Source organism: Motacilla alba, chromosome 15 (assembly GCF_015832195.1).
Source record: "Motacilla alba alba isolate MOTALB_02 chromosome 15, Motacilla_alba_V1.0_pri, whole genome shotgun sequence".
Lineage (NCBI taxonomy): Eukaryota > Metazoa > Chordata > Aves > Passeriformes > Motacillidae > Motacilla > Motacilla alba.
The window spans coordinates 4,414,062-4,431,787 of record NC_052030.1 but is presented as its reverse complement, the minus strand read 5'-3'; the positions used below and the strand labels follow the sequence as shown (position 1 = coordinate 4,431,787).

At 48.8% G+C, this 17,726-nt stretch overlaps 1 protein-coding gene across 4 annotated transcripts in view; it reads left to right on the top strand.

The window, feature by feature from the left end:
- Positions 1-17,100, top strand: part of TBX5 (T-box transcription factor 5) — a 44,728-nt gene extending 27,628 nt beyond the window's left edge. For 3 of the 4 annotated variants that reach the window (XM_038152737.1, XM_038152735.1, XM_038152736.1), the window contains 2 exons: positions 6,142-6,368; positions 14,929-17,100. In XM_038152737.1, the coding sequence (XP_038008665.1) occupies positions 6,142-6,368; positions 14,929-15,506 (805 nt within the window). In that variant the 3' untranslated portion in view covers positions 15,507-17,100. The remainder of the gene's footprint in view (positions 1-6,141; positions 6,369-14,928) is intronic. The other variant, XM_038152734.1, reaches the window with a different exon arrangement.
- The last annotated feature ends 626 nt before the right edge of the window (positions 17,101-17,726 follow it).

The window sequence follows — 17,726 nt, the reverse complement described above, 5'->3', positions numbered from 1 at the left end:
GGTTTGATCAGCAGAAGCTCAGCCCAGCACAAAGGGATGAGGTGCTGCTTCTGGCCCACATCCATTCTCCAGCTCCTCGTGTGCTCCTCTTACTCCAGCGTCTTTTTCTGGAGAAATGTATCTTTTTATTTGCTGCTAATGAGAGCTCTTAGTCTCTACGTGGTTCTATTCATTGCTGGTTCTTGGGCTGGCTGCAGAGATGGCTTTGGGCTGCACTGCTCAGAGGAGTTGCTAACAGACCACAGGATCATCATGAAATGGCTTGGGTTGGAAGGGACCTTAAAGCCCATCTTATCCCACCCCCTGCCATGGGCAGGGACACCTTCCACATCCCAGGTGGCTCCAAGCCCTGTCCAGCCTGGCCTTGGGCACTGCCAGGGATCCAGGGGCAGCCACAGCTGCTCTGGGCACCCTGTGCCAGGGCCTGCCCACCCTTCACAGTGGTGGATTTTTTTCAAATATCCCATCTTAACCTATTCTGTCATTGTGAAGCCATTTCCCCTTTTCCTGTCACTCCAGTAAACAGTCTCTCTCCAACTCTCTTGTAGGTCACCCTAGAACCTTCTCTTTTCCAGAGACAAATTCCAATCCCAGCTCTCCCAGCAGAGCTGCTCCGTCCCTCTGACCATCCTGGTGCCTCCTCTGGATTTGCTCCAGCAGCTCCAGGTGCCCAGGGCTGGGGCAGCTCTGCAGGTGGGGTTTCACCTGAGCAGGGCACGGGGCAGAACCCTCCCTTGTCCTGCTGCCCATGATGCTGGGGAGGCAGCCCAGGACATGGGAGGTTTTTTGGGTGCTGGGGCATGTCCAGCTCTCGCCCACCAGCACCCCCAAGCCCTTCTCGCCAGGGCAGCTCCATCATTTCATCCCCAGCCTGGATTGATCCCGGGATTGCCCTCACCCCAGCACAGCATCAGCGCTTGGCCTTGTTCAGCTGCCTGAGATTCCCATCCCAAATCAGGGATCTTGGAGCCCCTCAGGTCCTGGCAGGAAGGTCAGGCCATCTGCTGTGTTGGAAGAGAATGGGGCACTGAACAGACTCCAGTATTCCTCAGTGGACGTTTTGGTTGGTGCTGCTGCGCATCCAGTCTCGGGTGTTATTCTCTGTGGGCTGCTCTGCAGTCCCCACGCAGAGAGGGGCTGTGGTTAATCAGGGGCTGAGACTGCAGGAAGTCCTCAGCAATTCCTCTCCTACCACGTACTTTCCTGCTCTAGTTTATCCCCTTCCAGACAGCCTCTTGAGAGGGGTTCAATTTTATTTCACTATGCTGGAAATCAGCTGAAATGAATGCACACTGACAACTGGGTTTGGTTTGATTTTTTTCACTGGGAGATGATCTGTTTATTCCAGTTACTTTCCCCCCCTTCTTCCTTTTGCTGTGTCTGCTATGGCTGACTTCCACTTCTTCCCTCCTCTTGAGCCTCAGCAGGAAGGACAACAATTGGTGGCCTGGGAACTATAAACCCCAAAGCCACTGAGCTGTGTTTGCACATCTGGAACTCAGGGTTGATTCTGTGCTGGATAGAGGGGACAGCGCTGATGGGGTGGCAAATAATTGTCCTTTTGTTGGGACTGCCCAAGGAGGAGTTAAAACCTCCTTGAAATTTGAAAAGAGTGGAGAGGAATCCCTGTGTTCAACCTTGGGTCAGGTTTTAGACCAAGATTTGATATTGTGAACAAGATTTAGACAATTCAGGGATTTCCAAGGCTGCTGTAAAAATATGGAAAGGAAATCCTTTCCCATGTCATGCTTCACCTTGACCTCCAACAGATCCTTGGGATCTGATATTTAATAAGTCTTTTGAAGCCTTGTTGCCATGAGCTACAGCAGCTCTGGAATGCCTTGAGGCATCCAATGTTTTGTTGCAGAAATATCAGGACCATCTTCTAAAATAACTTGTTTAGGGCCAGTAGGAGTTGGATGCTTCAATGCAGGAGCTCCCTGATTCTAAACTGTGGATTTTTGAAGAGGTTTTTAACTAGGGTTTTGTCTGGCAGCTTCATTTACTATGCCTTGGCTGGTGCATCAGGAAACTTCACATCTGCACATGAAAATATATGGAAAAAATTGATGCTCTTAGAGTGTAGTAATAAGCAAGAAAGGGAACTGGATGTTGCTCTGTGCAGGTCTGTATTTATAATGTTTTCAGTTATTAGTAATTTGCAGTGGCCAACAAGGTTTCTGGTTCTGAGATTGCAGAATCATCTTGAATTTGCTCCTTTGAACTCTTTGCTGGCCACGAGTTTGTGGCAGAAGTGATCTGACAGAACTCTCGAGTCTGTCATGGTGAGAGCATCACTTGGCCAGGGAAAGGGGAAGTTGTCATGAAAGAAAATGAGAGCGAGTTTCCAATTCCACCCGGGAGAGGTGGGATTCACTTGCCAGGCCTGATCTGTAGGGTGGGAGTTCTATGAGGAATTTGAAGTGGAATGTGGGTGCCACTGGGAAGTTCTGCAGAGCTGCTGTCCAGCCCCGTGGATTTGGGAAACCTCTGGCCAAGTGAGAGGCAAAAACAGAGTCCAGACTTCAGCACCGATAGTTTTGGACATCATCCATGATTTCTTTGCCCAAGTTTTTACAAAAACCAAAATATTACACAGCACTTTTGCTGCTTCTCCCTGTCCCCTTCTGCTATTCTAATATAGTAACTAAATATTCGTTATTAGCCTCCAACAGACTTTAAATAGACCAGGGACAGGTTTTTTCCTTGTAAATTCTTTTCCCAATCAACTTTTAAAAGAAATTTATTTTAGTTTTGCAATTCTTAATGCAAAAATGAAAGAAGCCTATTAATATTCTATGTAAAAGTAATGTTCTGGCCCAGAAGCATCAACAACCTCATCCTTGCTATGTGGACAATTTCTTACATTGCTAAAGTCAAGCTTTAATGCTTTTTTCCCCCCTTCTTACTTTGCTACTGGGGTTTTTTTGGACAGCAAAATTTCTGGATATGACAGAAACCTTTCATTCTATTAAACTATAGCTCAGGATGACAACCACTACTTTGGGAATAGTGACTTTAAGAAAAATAAAAGAATTTGCTAGATTTTAATTTGTCCTTCAGTCTTTAGAAATGATAGGCGTGCACTTTACATGTTGAGTGGGCTCTGGAAAAAATAGAAATATTTTGAGATGATTGTTGCTTTGGAAGATACCAAGATTTGTTTCAGCTCAGCTCCTGTAAGGAGGAATATGCAGAATTACAGAGATAACGGCCTTTGTGAATTGAAAAATATCAAAGTGAAAGAAAAATAATATTTTGGATATTTAGTGAGAAAACACTTTCCTTCGTCTCCCTCCTCCAGTAGCTGATTTTTTTGGCAAAAATGGCACCCAACGTGTTTTGACTGTAATGGAAATATTTCAGTCTGGAGAGAAGTTATTGCTATTCCTCCCGGGAATTGCTGTTTGGAAACTTGGTGACTCCAACCTGTTCCCTCTCCTGTGTTCCTCTCAGCTCCTGCTGCATTCCCCAGAGCACCACAGTCCTCTCTTCTGGCCCTGGAGAGTCTCCTGTTCCCTGGGAAATGCAGTCTGGAAGGAAACTGGAACCCAACACCCCTGTGCTCTGGCACTTGGGGTTCAAGTATTGCTGTTGCAGACAAACAGCTCCTCCTTGGCCTGAAAGGAGCTGAGCTTCACTTTGGCCACCAGGAGGAATTCCTTCACTGGAAGGATGGTCAGGCCTTGGAATGGGCTGCCCATGGAGGTGGTGGAGTCTCCATCCCTGGAGGTGTCCAAGGAATGACTGGATGTGGTACCCAGTGCTCTGGTTCAGTTGACAATGTGTCGATCAAAGGTTAGACTCGATCTTGGAGATCTCTTCTGACCTTCATGATTCTAGGAAGATAGTTTTTCATCAAGAAATAAAAGCCCTAATCAGGTTGTTCACTTTTTCCTGCTCTCTGCTCTCTGTTGAAAGAGAGAAAATTGTTGGTTTGGGTGAGAAGCATCTGGGGTGGGGATGGCTGCCCTGTGTTTGTGTGGGGCTTGGCACAGCGAGGGTCTTTATGGGGTCCACTGAGAATTTATGGTTAGAAACCCCCATGGAGATCACGTTGCAAAGAGTTGTCCTTTGAAAAGAGTTCTAGAATCACTGAGGTTGGAAAACTCCTCAAGGATTTCATCCAAGATTTACTCACTGTGGCCAAATCTACCAGTGAAAGATGTTCCTAAGTGTCACATGGCCTGGCATCATGCCATGAGATGTCCCTCTTTCTCCTCCACTGGAGCTCTCACATTCCCACTGGGAAACAATGCGAGGCTCTGTCATTTTTTGGGAATTGGATGTTGGTTGTGTGGGCAAAGAGAGATGAAGCCAGCCAACCCATGCAGCCTCTCCTCAGGAAGGACAGCTAAGGAGGAACATCCAGGAGTCACCTCCTTGCAGGTGATCTCCTTGGAAGGGAAACAAGGTGGGGATGCAGCTTAGGGGTGTTGTGTTGGTAAAATTTTCATTGAGGATCACGTTGTGAAGGTGGAACAGGCAGCTCAAAACTATCACCTGGGAGGACTGGGAGATCCCTTCGAACCCAGAAGATCTGAGGATCATGTCTGAAGTTTGATGGCCACAGCTCTTGACCTTCCCCAGAAGCCACCAATACTGCTTCAGTTAAATCTCCTGGTGGAATTAAGTGCTGGGTGTCCACAGGCAGGTCCTCTGAATCCCAATACATATCCTGGCATCCACTGCTGCCCTGATTATCTGAGGGATAAATCTCTGCTTCCTCTAAGTCCATCTGTCTTTTGTTCCTTGTGCACAGCCTGGATTTTAGTTCTGAGCAAATGCTGCTTCCAGGGGATGAAACCCCACCTTTGGAGCAGGCTTTCCTTGGCAAGCCCCCAGTTCCTGGGCTTGGGAAATCTTTCATGGCCCAACCAGAGCCACATTTCTTTGGGTTTGAGCTCCTGGGTGAATTTCCCTTCCATTCCAGCTCAGTTGCTGATATTTCTGGCAGTCACCACAGCAGTGGTTTGGATGAAAGCTCCCTGCTGGTGTAGGTTTATATGATTGCTATTGTTAAATTTTGTAAATAAGTTCTGAGTTCTACAGTGATAGATCCTCCCTGAGGGATGTCACTGCATGTTCAGAGCTCTTCCTCTGCATGGAAGAGGCCAGGTGAACCTGTGGATGGCATTTAAAGATCTTGAGCACAATGATTTTGGACAGGTGAGGGGGGTACCTCAAAACCAGTTTGGTCCAACGGTTACAGACTCAGAGGAAAAAACTTGTGTTGGAATTAGAACTTTGTGGCTGCTCTGAGCCTGGCGACACTTTGGGGTGATGTACTACCTGATCTTTATGCATTTTAGGAAGCCTTTGAGTTCAGGAGGAGATTTTTACCTCACCTGAAGTGTCTGAGACCCCCTGTTCAGCTTCAGCTCTCCTTGCAGAGCAGGAATCATCTTTGGGGTTGCCACATTGCAGATGTGTTTGGAGAAACATCTCCAAAAAACACAGTAGAGTCTTTGAGGAGAGGGGATTTTCCAGCCTGTGTTGGCAGAGCATCCTGACTTCAAACCAGATCTGGGGGCAAGACAACAATCCAGGCTTTCCCTTCCATCCTGGCTTTGCTGAGGCTCTGGTGCACGTCAAATCTCAGTGATTTATTTATTTCTCTTTTCTGAGCTTGGTCTGTGCTGCAGGGATCCCCCATCCAGGACAAGCAGGCTGACAGACTCCAGGCAAAAGGAATGGGGACAACTACTATAAGGGAAAAAAGTAGACCTAAATATTTAATTAATTTCCAAGTCAGCTTGGCAGAAATGATGTTTCTATTTCCATGCACGTGCATATTGCAAATACATTACAAACAGTATACAGCTTATAAATGCTACAATATGTAAATAGAAATCTTGTTTATTTTGCTGAAACTGCACTTATGTATTTTATATGTGGGTATAAAATAGTGGTGGTTTGAAAAGGCTTGAATTTAAGGGGACTAAAAGGAAAGGGAATAATGAGTTCTGCATGGATAAAGTGTGACGGGGCTGCAGGCTCCTGGGAGGGATATCTCCATTTCCCTGAAAGCCAAAACAAACTCCATGACACTAATGTGCTGCCTTCATTTATTAATCCTCTGCTCTATTTATTAATTGATTGCTTTGCTGACTTGTTTCTCTTCTGTTTCTTTGCTTGTAGTAAGGAGTACCCGGTTGTTCCCAGGAGCACAGTGAGACAAAAAGTGTCCTCGAATCACAGCCCCTTCAGCGGCGAGACCAGGGTCCTTTCTGCCTCCTCCAACCTGGGCTCCCAGTACCAGTGTGAGAACGGGGTGTCCAGCACCTCCCAGGACCTGCTGCCTCCTGCCAACCCCTACCCCATCTCCCAGGAGCACGGCCAGATCTACCACTGCACCAAGAGAAAAGGTCAGAGCTTGCCTGCTCCCTGCTTCCTGTTTTCCCCCCTCCCAACATGACTGTCAGCATTGTTTCCTGATGTTTCCCCTTGGACAGCTCCAATGATAACTGCTTTTGTGGGCAGAAAAACATCAAAGTGAAAGAAAGAGAGTATTTTAGATATTCAGTGAGAAAATACTTCCTCTGTCTCCCTCCTCCAATAGTTGATTTTTTTGGCAAAAATAGCACACAACAAATGATGCTGGAGGATGAGTGAGGCATGAGGGTTGCGGGCAGCTCCCCCAGGCTGGGCTTGGAAACTCTAAAATCCCATTTCTGCCGGGTTGGGAATGAGCTGTTTGGAGGGCTGGCAGTGCCTTTCACCCACAATGAATCCTAATTTGGAAAGATAGCTGATGCTGGAGATAAAGATGACTTATCTGCAGCCCCTCAGACAGGATTAATCTCCAAGTGGAGATACCTTGACAGTTTGTATTTTGCCCAGTTTTCAACTCAGGCCTGTCTCACAGCTGGGAGACAGTTTTCTGTCTGCAGAAATGCTCGGGCTAATGAAGGGTGCCTTGATATGAAGGGACCTATGATATCCATGGTCCTTCCCTTCTGCTGCCACTGAGCTGCTTTGACAGAGCTTTAGGGATCAAACTGTGAGGGCTTTCCAGTGACTGCTCAGCTCGTCCTGGCGTGAAGAGCCTCCTGATAGTGCTGGAATAATCATTCTGGGCAGGCTATGAGAGGTTTGTGGTCTCTGCCCTCCTCTCCCAAAGCAGCAGGAATGCTTCAATGCAGCACCACTTGTAGGACTTGAGATAGCAAAAGCTTTAGCTCAGTTTTACTTGGAAAAAAATAGGGGATTTCCAGGGCTGGATGCAACAAGGGGTGGGCAGAGGCTGGTTTCTGCCAAACCTGTTGCTCTTCTTGGGATTTCCTCTATGGAGAAGCTACCAGAAGGCAGCAAGCACCAAGGCAGCAGAAATTTCTCCCTCCAGTAGAGCCCTTCCCACTTCCCTGCACGACCCTATCAGTAAGGCACATGTCATTATTTTTAGCAACATAACCCCTGGAGCACTGGGATGTGCAGACAGAGAGTCTAAGGTAGGGAGGGCTGGGAAGTGCTGGCAGAGGAGGCAGGAGGGCAGTGGAAATCTCTCCCACGTCCTTGGTGAATCCCCCAGATACTGTAGGAGCACATGAGTTGTGTACAGGTATGCAAAGTTAAAAAAAAACAAAACCCTGAGAAATCCTAATATTTTCCCAAGATTGAGGTAAACAATGGAAAACAGATGGCATTTTCTGTCCCCTCTAGCTGACCCGGTGACTGTGCTCACAGAGAACGTGCCAGAGCAGGGATTGGAAATGGGCATGCTGGCTTTGAGCTGGCTATACGGCAGGGAATAAGGACGTGCCCAAAGTATCCCCCAGGTCAGAGAGGGTGTGTGTGGCCTGTTTGACCCTGGCACTGCTCTGGGGGTGAGGTGCTGGGTGCTGCAAAGTCCCACTGTTGGTGGTGGAAGGTGATCCCTGTGATCCCTCCTCAGCGCTGGGAGCTGCAGCTCCTGGGAGTCCTGTCTCAGCTCCTCTGTCCTGGGAGCTGAGCTCTCACCTCTCCTCTTCCCCCTTTTCCAAAACTAACCAAAACAAGCTGGCCCAGATGACAACCAGCCCTTGGGACAATCCCTGACTGCTGCGTGTCCCTGCCCCGCGGGGCAATTCATCATTCGCCTCTGCATTGTAACGTGATAAGGAATCAACAGAGGTTTCCTTCCAGTTTTGGGATTCCCGCTAAGTGGTGTCTCCATGGGTGGTTTCCCTCAATCCCCCAGTTATCTCACTTCCTCTTATTGTCACAAAAGACACAGCTATCAGCCCTGGAATAAAGCTCCCCGGCCCCGCTCGGCCTGCGTGGCCCGGCGCGGGGGACAGGCCGAGGCAGGCCTTGTCTGCCGGGCCGATGGCCCCTCCTTATCTCTGCCATGCCTGGAGTGGCACAAGCAGTTAAGGGCCTTTTATCAAAGCCACCAAAGGCTTTAATCAAAGAGAGGAGCAGCGTCCTGCCCGACATCAGCGGCTTCTTCCTCGAGGCTGGGTGTCCCGACAGCCTGAGCCTCTGCTCTCCTCCCGGAGCCTTCTTCTCTCCCCTCCCTGTGCCATTGGTAAATCGAAAACAGCCACCAGGGCTTAGAGGAAAGAAACACAAAGTTAATGGGAACCAGAGAGCCAGCCTGAGCTGCCAAGCAGCTCCTTGCGAAGTGAAATTAATTAAAACGAAAAAAAATTCACTAGAGATGAGCGATTCGGGTTGGATAAATCAGAGCGTGATCCAAGGTTTCATGTCACTGAGCGTGGAACTTCCTTCCAGCACCAGCAAGGATCTTTGTTGGACATGGGAAAATAATCCCATGTATGATATTCCTCTTTTTTTTTCCTGTTCCAGCCTCTCCTTTCTGAGTTTTCCCTCACAGTTCTCCTGCTTTTGTGCTTAACAGTTATCAAGCCTCACCCCCTCAGAAAACTCAAAAGCAGAAGTTTGTCTGCTCCTACTGTCCTTCTGTCCATTTTCTGGGCTGGAAATCTTATTGACTGTGTTGGACTATCCACTCCCCAAGCACTGACTCCTCCTCAGTTTAGGATTTATCTCAAGTGGATTATTTCCTTTCCCAAGACTGTGGTTACCCATAAGTGCTCTCGGGGGCAGAGGGCAGTTCAGCTGGCTTTGAGACCAGCTGCTGTCTGCATCTTCTGGGGTGAATTCCAAGCCAGTCTCCTTCCAGCTTTGACATCTCCTGAACTTTCTCTGCCTCCTCTTCAATCAGAGCCAAGCCTTGGGTTAGACTCAGTTAGGGACAGGTCTGCGTTCACCCAGCTCAAAGGAACCTTGTTCAACTTCTGCTTTCCTGGTGACCTAAGACAAGGATAATTCTCTGTGGCTGGCAGTGTTGTTCTTAGCTGTCAAGGCAAGATGGATTCGCTGTGGAGATCTGATATGGAATTACATTAGGGCAGAGCAGCAGGGCTGCCAGGGGATGTTATCTCTGAAGGCTCCCCTGCTTCATGGAGGTGATGCTCTCCTGGCTGAGGAAGGAAGGAAGGACACATCCCAGAGCTCCTAATCTGGTGATCCCTCGTGTGCAGGTGGGAGGGCAGGGTCACAGCATTGGGAATGACACCGGTGCACCGCAATGGGGTTGCTGTTCCAGGAATGGGAATGGCAAGAATCATCCTGCCTCGTACCCCAGCCCCACACTGGGATTGCTGATGGCACCTGACAATGTCACTGGTCTTCAGAGGATGGACTACCTCCAACCCTGCATCTCATCAAGGAGTGGGCTCAGCTCTTGATGTGGATTTTTAGGCGGACACAAAGAGCAGTTGGAGCTTTGTCTTTTTTTCTGGTTGTTCTCCACCTCTCCCTCTCCCACTGTGCTTGAAGAAGCCCAAAAGGCCTCACCAGCAGGCAGCTTGCCTTCTATCTTTCATTTAGCCCCACATCCCAGTTAGCATACTGGGCCTTGTTTTCCCTTGTATTATTCTCTCTCTCAGATATCCTGTGGACTAAACAGTCATCCCTCTAAACCTCTGCTCCCTCCAAGCCTTACACAATCCCAACCACTTGGCAGATTTCTGGGATGCCTGTGTTGCTGAACAGGAGGCAACTGGAACAGCCTCTCCCTGGGGAGGTTATAAAAGTTGTCAAGTTGGCATTCGGAGGGAGGAGAGGGACGTGGCAGAATCCACTGGCTCCAACCAGTGAGGACCGTGTCCTTCAGCCCCCTAACTTGGACACAACCCTGCCGAAGGATTTATCTTTCATCTCCTTCCTGCTCTGATGAGGTCGGTGCTGGTACAGCAATGCCGTTCCACCTTCTCCTCAAGAACAGGCACAGTCAGTGTGCACAGACCTCTTTGTTGACTGAACCAACTTCTCCCACATTCCACCCAGCTTTGTTTTTTCACTCAAAGAATCTGCAGGACACAATTCAGGCATGGGAGGTCTCCTTGGAGAACACAATTCAGGCATGTGAGGTCTCCTTGGAGGACACAATTCAGGCATGGGAGGTCTCCTTGGAGGACACGCTGCTCACCCAGATGTTTGGAAATGAGATGAGCTGGCCAAGGCTCGGGCTGTGCTGCAGCTGGACAGATGCGGTGGAGTCCAGGGCAGGGTGGCTGTGGGACACTGAGGGTGAGGAAGGAACTCCCTGCGTGGGGAGGAGGTGTTCAGGGAGCTGGGGTGCACCCACCTCTTGCTGAGCAGCCACACTCTTGTGGTGCTGTAGTTTCATATCCCTTAAGAGGAAAGGCTGAGGGAGCTGGGCCAGTCTTGACTAGGAGGGGACCCCATCAGTGTCTACCAGTGTCTGCAGGGAGGTGCCAGGGGATGGACCAGGCTCTGCTGCATGGTGTCCAGCAGCAGGACAACAGGCAGGAACTGATGCCTGGGAGGTTCCACCTGAACATGAGGAAGGACTTCTTTCCAATCAGGCTGCCCAGGAGGGTGTGGAGTCTCCTCTCTGGAGATATTCCAGAATTTGCTGGACACAATCCTGTGCCACGTGCTCTGGGATGACCCTGCTGGAGCAGGAAGGTTGGACCAGATAACCCAGTGTGGTCCCTTCCAACTTGACCCATTCTCTGATCCCCCTCTCCTGTCAAAGGTGCCTCCTGTGCCTCTGCAGGGAGTGCAGACAGCTTGCTGCCTGTCAAAAATATTCCAGCTTTTGGAGGTTGGATTGTCCCTGTCCCACAACTCTGTCATGTTCAATACAACACAGCCATATCACAAACAGCGAGATACAGCTGGAATGGCTGGCATGTCTTACGTCCCATGTCCTAGGATTTAGGACTTATTTTCCCTTTAGAGACGTTCATTTTGATTGAATCTGCCTTGTTCTTTTCTTCTTGGATAACCTTTGTCACTCTTGCACCCTGGTATTGGCTCTTCAGGCTGGTGCCAGATCCATGCTGGAATCCAGACTGGATAAAACAGCAGAGTTAGTGATAATCACCCATTGTGTGTCCCTCACAAAGTATGAACCTCCTGTAACACCCTGGAAATGTGGGTGAGCTCTGAAAACCAAAGGAGTCGTGTCCCATTCTTCATTGTCTTCCACCCTGGGGAGATGAGTGTAATGTGTGGGGAAGGAGCTCTCCTGATTTACACCAGGTGGGAGAGGGAGGCCCAGCACACCCTGAAGTCCAGAGGCTTTCCATGTTTGCATTTCCTTCTACATGGCCCGAATCTTGGAATTGGGAAAATTCCATTTAAAAAGCCATTTGCGTGGTATTTACAACCCAGCTGGAAGTAGTAAATACCGGAAATCTTGGAAGCGCTCATGCTCTCGCTCAAGCTCCTTCATTAGATAGATCATCAAATTCCTTGTGAGGGAGCCAGTTTCCACCCCATTCTTCAGGCTCCGTTTTCCTTGGATTCACTTCAGAGCTGCTTCTCCCTGGTGCTGGCAGCTCCCCCTGCTTGGCAGCACCTCCTGCTTTTTGAGGCTTGTGCAGCATCAAGGGGCTGCTCCCGAGAGCTGATCACCACCCTTGGCTTCCAAGAATAGCAGCAACAGGCGGGGATGGTAAGGATATCTCCCAGGACAGCCAGCAACTCCTCTGAGGGCTCAGTGGCACCTGGAAAAGGACAAGGAGCTGCTGTCAGGGAACCAACAACAGGAATGAAACCCTGAGCAGGCAGTTACATATCCCCAGTGTCCTGCCTACATTGACAGGAGGAGGTAAGAGGACCTTCAGGGACAGGATTGTCCCTTGAGCTGCACTGTCCAGGCTCCAGAGCCCGTGAGGATGAATTGAAGCTGCGGCCTTTGGCATTGCACGAGAGACCTGTTTGTCTTGTGCTCCTTTTGTCATTGAAGATGTCCCCTTTCACCCTAAAGCTGCTCCACACACCCTGGGGATGCCCTCCAGCCGCTTGGTGCTGGCTCTGATCTCCTCGGTGAGGAGTGGTGGGACAAGACCAGAGAGCCTGGACTGCTGTAAATCTCTCAGGCAGCACCAGCTGAGGCTCTCTGCTCTGCACCATCCCATCTCAGGATGCACATGGACCATTCTCTTCCCTCTCTAGCACTTCATGGCTCCATAAATAGGAAAATCACTGGGAAGAGGGGCAGGAGGACAGGCAGAAGCTGTTAGGGCAGGCTGGAATCCTTTGCTAGTGCCTAGGTCCTGTTTGGAGATGGGAACAAGATCCTTACCCACCTTAAAATCCCTTTCCACATAAAACATCAGGGAACCTGGCTCTAGAGGGACCAGCAGAGTGATCCTGAGAGCTTACAGAAGGACAGAGGGCATTTATGGGGTTGGCTTTGTTTTTTCTCTTCACCTGTGATGGATTCTGGAAGTGGTTCTGTGACACTGTGGCTCTGCCCAGCTGGGCTGTGGCAGGCAGTGAAATGTCTGGGCTAAATGGAAAAATCAGCAAGCTCAGGTTGTAAGTCAGGCAGTTTTACACCATGGAAAAACAGAGTTTGACTGGTTTGTGTTGTATATTTAAAAAAATCAAAATAAAATAAACAGTCAAACCCCAAGCCAATGATTTCTGGTGCCAGCAGAGTGATGCGGTTTAATACTGAAAACTTTATTAGCAGAACAATGCTGCATTTTACAAGACATTGTTTTTCCGCCCCAGTGTTCTTATTACTCAGCGGTGGGTCAGGAATCCAAACTTTTTACACTGTCCATAAAAGCTCCAGCTCGGGCTGTTCTTCCAGATGTATCTCCTGTCATGGAGCTGAGATCAGGAGAGAGGTTAGACCTGTGCCTCCAGCTTTTGGCTTTCAGGGGACCCCATCCTTTCCCCTGCTCTTACATAAACTGGACCTGAGCTGGATGGAGGAGGATGACACATTCCTGCATCTCCCTGCTCATTGTTTCAGCTGCTTTCAAAAATGGGATGGAATTGCTCGTTTATCTCATCCTGCTTCCCACCCCAACGTACGGGGAAGGCAGAGGAGAAAGTTGATTATCAGGGCTCTGCATTGCTGAGGTGAAGGAGCCAGGCTTGGATGTTGTCAGGAAGAACAAAATGGGACTGTGGCTTTCCAGCTGAATTTATGCTCTCACAGAGCCAAAGGCCACTGTGGGGACGTCCCCATGGTGTCCCTTAGGACCTGTTCTTTGTGGCATTGTTGCACCAAGATGAACAGCAGCAGCTGTTCCAGATGGACTTGGAAGACCCCTGGGTGGGAACAAGAGGTTATTTTACATGCAGAGAGGGTACAGCTTCCAGGAGAGCCCTCGTGGCTCTTTAGGGCAATAAGGGTTATGTGCATGTGTGTGTTTAGAAGAAACAAAAAATGCCTGCACTGCCCACCTGCCCCTCCTGAAGGTGTGACATGAGCATTCCCCTTGGAGCAGCCTGGCAGCAACACCTCTGTGTCTCTTGTGGGGCAGATGCTCTCAGTCCTTCTTTCTGTGAAACTGTTTGGGGTTTATTTCCCCACTGTATTTTGGGGGTGAAAAAAATTACAGCTCAAAACATGTTGGTGGAGAAAAATTGTAAAGGGTAACCTGTTCCAAATTGCATTCAAATCTGATGCCTGTTCAAAGGGTGCAGCCAGGACAGCTCTAACCAAGTGGGATGTTTTCCTGCCTGCACCAGAAATCTTGTTTTTGAAGCAGCAGCAGCAAAGTTAATCCATGTCAGAACAGCTCCCCTTCCCTTGCCACACTGTCCTTAAAATCTCTTGGTGAAGTGCTCATCCCCGGGAATTTTGCCATCCATTCCAGCAGAGCTGGATTTCATTTGATGACCCTGTGAATGAATAAATAAGTGCACATTCATTTATTCATTTGGCCTCACCCTGGAGATTTCACCTAAATTGTTTATCTCCTTCCCTCTGCTGGCCTGGGATGCTGCAGGAAACAAAGAGCTTTGCAAGATGTGCCTTGTTGTTTCTAGCTGTGAAATTTACTTTTCTCCTTTGTTCCCCTTGGCTCCAGCACACGGCCCTGTGTGGATTTATGTGCCCACAGCCCTGTGTGGATTTATGTGCCCAGCTGCCTTGGCACAGCTGAAGGCTAGGGCTGTCCAACTCCAAAGCTGATTGTTCCAACCGTGCCATCGCTGGTGCTCTCTCGGGAGGATTTTTATTATGAGCTCCTTTTTTGTCTCTTTTTATTATTTATATTTTATCATGGAAATATTTTGTTGTAAAGGATTCGAGTTGACAGCATCAGCTCTGAGCCTCCTGGGGGAGAGGGAGGATCCTGGTAGGTGCAGAGGTCACAGGCAGATGTTATTTCTCAGGTAAAAGTGGCAGCAGGAAGGAGATGGGGAGTATATGAGGGGATGACCAAGATAAACCTCAGGATCCCTTCAGCATCTTGATTTTCCTCCCAGAGCTCCTGGCTAATCCCTTCGTCACTCCAGCAGAGAGGGCCAAGTGCAAGGCTTGGCTCCACAGGAGAGATGAGATCAGTTACAGGGAAATGATGGGGATTTACACCAAGGGAAGTGTCAGCTTGTCCTCGGTAAAAGCAGGACTGCAGAGAGGGAGGTTCAGCTGCGGGCACGTTATCATTGGTAGCTACCAGGACTTTTCTCTCCCAACAGATGAGGAATGTTCCACCACCGAGCATCCCTACAAGAAGCCCTACATGGAAACCTCTCCAGCAGACGAGGACCCTTTCTACAGGTCCAGTTACCCGCAGCAGCAGGGACTGAACACGTCATACAGGACTGAGTCGGCGCAGCGCCAGGCCTGCATGTACGCCAGCTCGGCGCCGCCCACGGAGCCCGTGCCCAGCCTGGAGGACATCAGCTGTAACACGTGGCCCAGTGTGCCCTCGTACAGCAGTTGCACAGTGTCTGCCATGCAGCCCATGGACAGGTTACCCTACCAGCATTTCTCTGCCCACTTCACCTCGGGGCCACTCATGCCCCGCCTGGGCAGCGTGGCCAACCACACATCACCCCAAATCGCAGACACCCACAGTATGTTCCAGCACCAAAGCTCTCACCAGCCCATCGTGAGGCAGTGTGGACCTCAAACGGGCATCCAGTCCCCTCCCAGCAGCCTCCAGCCAGCGGAATTCCTGTATTCCCACGGCGTGCCTCGAACCCTGTCGCCCCACCAATACCACTCGGTGCACGGCATGGGGATGGTGCCAGAGTGGAGTGAGAACAGCTAACCGGGGGGCAGGGAATGCCAGAGCCACAGGGAAATCCCAGCAAACGGGAGAAGGAAAAGGAAAATAATCCCCCTGTTGATAACAAAGTGTTTTGCAAGACTCCTTGAAGTGAATGTTCACCGCTAGCACTCAAGAGGGACGGACACTGACTGAACCCACGGCTGGAAGTCATCGGCCTCGGTGTGACTTGCCCTGACCCCCCTTTGTTTTCTTTTCTTTCAAAAGAAAAGCCAGCAGCCCAGCACACTTCTGTCCCTCCATGGTCCCTCCCAGTTTGTGTTGCTGCCACCACCCTTGTCCCTCCCCTGCCCTTCTGCTCTTTTTGTTCGCCAAGGGACACCAAACTCCTGCTGCCTTTCTCACCACGGTCAGAATGCTTGAACAAGAACAATTAGGATGTTACTTTTTTTTTTTTTGTGGTGTTGATGTTGACAATGTTATATAATAAATAATAATATATATTTTTTTCTTTCCATTTTCTCAGAAAAAAAAAAAAAGACACCGGCCCTTTTTACCAAGGATGAATTTTGGAGTGGTGTTTCTTTTTTTTTTTTTTTTTTAGGTAGTGTTAGCTTTACTTTTCAACAGAAAGAGGTACTGAGAACCCCCAAATAAATAAATTCAGTACCTACCTTACCCAGGCATTGTCCCAAGAGTGAAATTACTCCCATAGGGAGCTGTGTTTCCTCACAAATTCCCCAAAATTCTCTCCAGGAACCACTCCATAAACCATTCCCTCATCTCTTTTCCCACTTGTCATTCTCTAACTCCTCTTCCCTTCCCATCTCCTGGTCTTTCCTGGTCCCTCAGCCATCTCTGACAGAAGCATGGGGTTATTTCCAAGCTTGCAAACATCCCCAGCTTGAGTCCTGCTGGATTTTTAGCAGCGTGTGGAAAGCCAGGCTCTGAGCCAGCTGCCACAGGGGGAGAGGGTGGAGAGGATGCAGACGCTGAGAGGAAAAAGTTTGCTCACCAAAATGATGATGATGCTTGTTTGTAATCCCAGGCTTTCATTTACTCCTGTGTTCCTTTGCTTCCTCTCCAAAAGAAAAAAAGAAAAAAAAAAGAAAAAGGGATTTCAGTCTGGGTGTGTGAAGTGAGATATTAAATAAATGTGTTTAAAAGGGGCAGAAAGTGATCATGAGAGGCTGGGAGTGGTGGAGGCAAAAAGAGAAGGAAAAGCAAAATTGTGCAAGGAAAAATGTCTATTGCAGAATATTTCAGGTGTAAAATTTCCTGGTCCTATTTATTTATATGTAGGAGTTCCAATAACTCCAAGGATGTCACAAAAGCAGCTGATTTCAAGAGGTTCAAATTTTTATTGAAATGGAAGTTTGCTCTCTTCTTTTTTTTTCCCTCTCCAAGCTGTGCACACTCTATATAATTTACATATATTTTTAATTAAAAGTAATTCTAATTAACTAAAAAGCTATACCTGCGTGTCAGCCTCTGGGAATGTGGGGGAATTCTGATCTGGGAGGGAACACAGACTAATGCCCAAAGCCATGGAGCTAAGGAGAAAAACATAATCCCAACCTAGCTGTGCTCTCCCATTTTTGTGTGCCAATTTATGGCTAATAAATACCACACACTCTCAATAGCAAGGGAGTGCCCACCTACTTTTAATGTATTTTTGAGTTTGTATTTCGACTTTACCTGCTGCTTTTTTTTTGTTTGGTTTTTTTTTTGATGTTTTGGGTTTTTTTGTTTTGTTTTGTTTTGTTTTGTTTTGTTTTGTTTTTTGGGTTTTTTTTTGTTTCTACTTGATGCCTACAATTGAATTTTTATTGATTTCTGCTGTAGCAGAGGAGGTGAAACACCACAGGGGGGAAGGTAGGGATGGGCTGAGCTTGAGCTGAGTTTGGGGCTGTGGCCTTGTCTGCTCTTACAGCTGCCTGGGTCCCCCAGGGCCTTGCTCTCCCGGGGTCACTCTCCCATCAAGGCAGATTTCAACGTGACCTTGGTGGTGCTGGGGTGGCATTGGGAATGCCCAATGAGGTGGAACTTCCACCCTGTTCCCAGGGTAGTGAGGTTGGTGGTGTTTGGCCCAGGGCAGCTGTGGGGTTGTGTCCCAGCCTTGGTGAAGGAGGGAAAATGCTTTGGGAACTGGAAACCCGGTGGGAAAATCAGCTCCAGAGCAATGAAGAGATTGCAGTTGGGAAGCCCAGCAGAAAAGTTGGCTCTGTGTGGCTGCTGAGGATCACCTCAGGAAGAGCATGG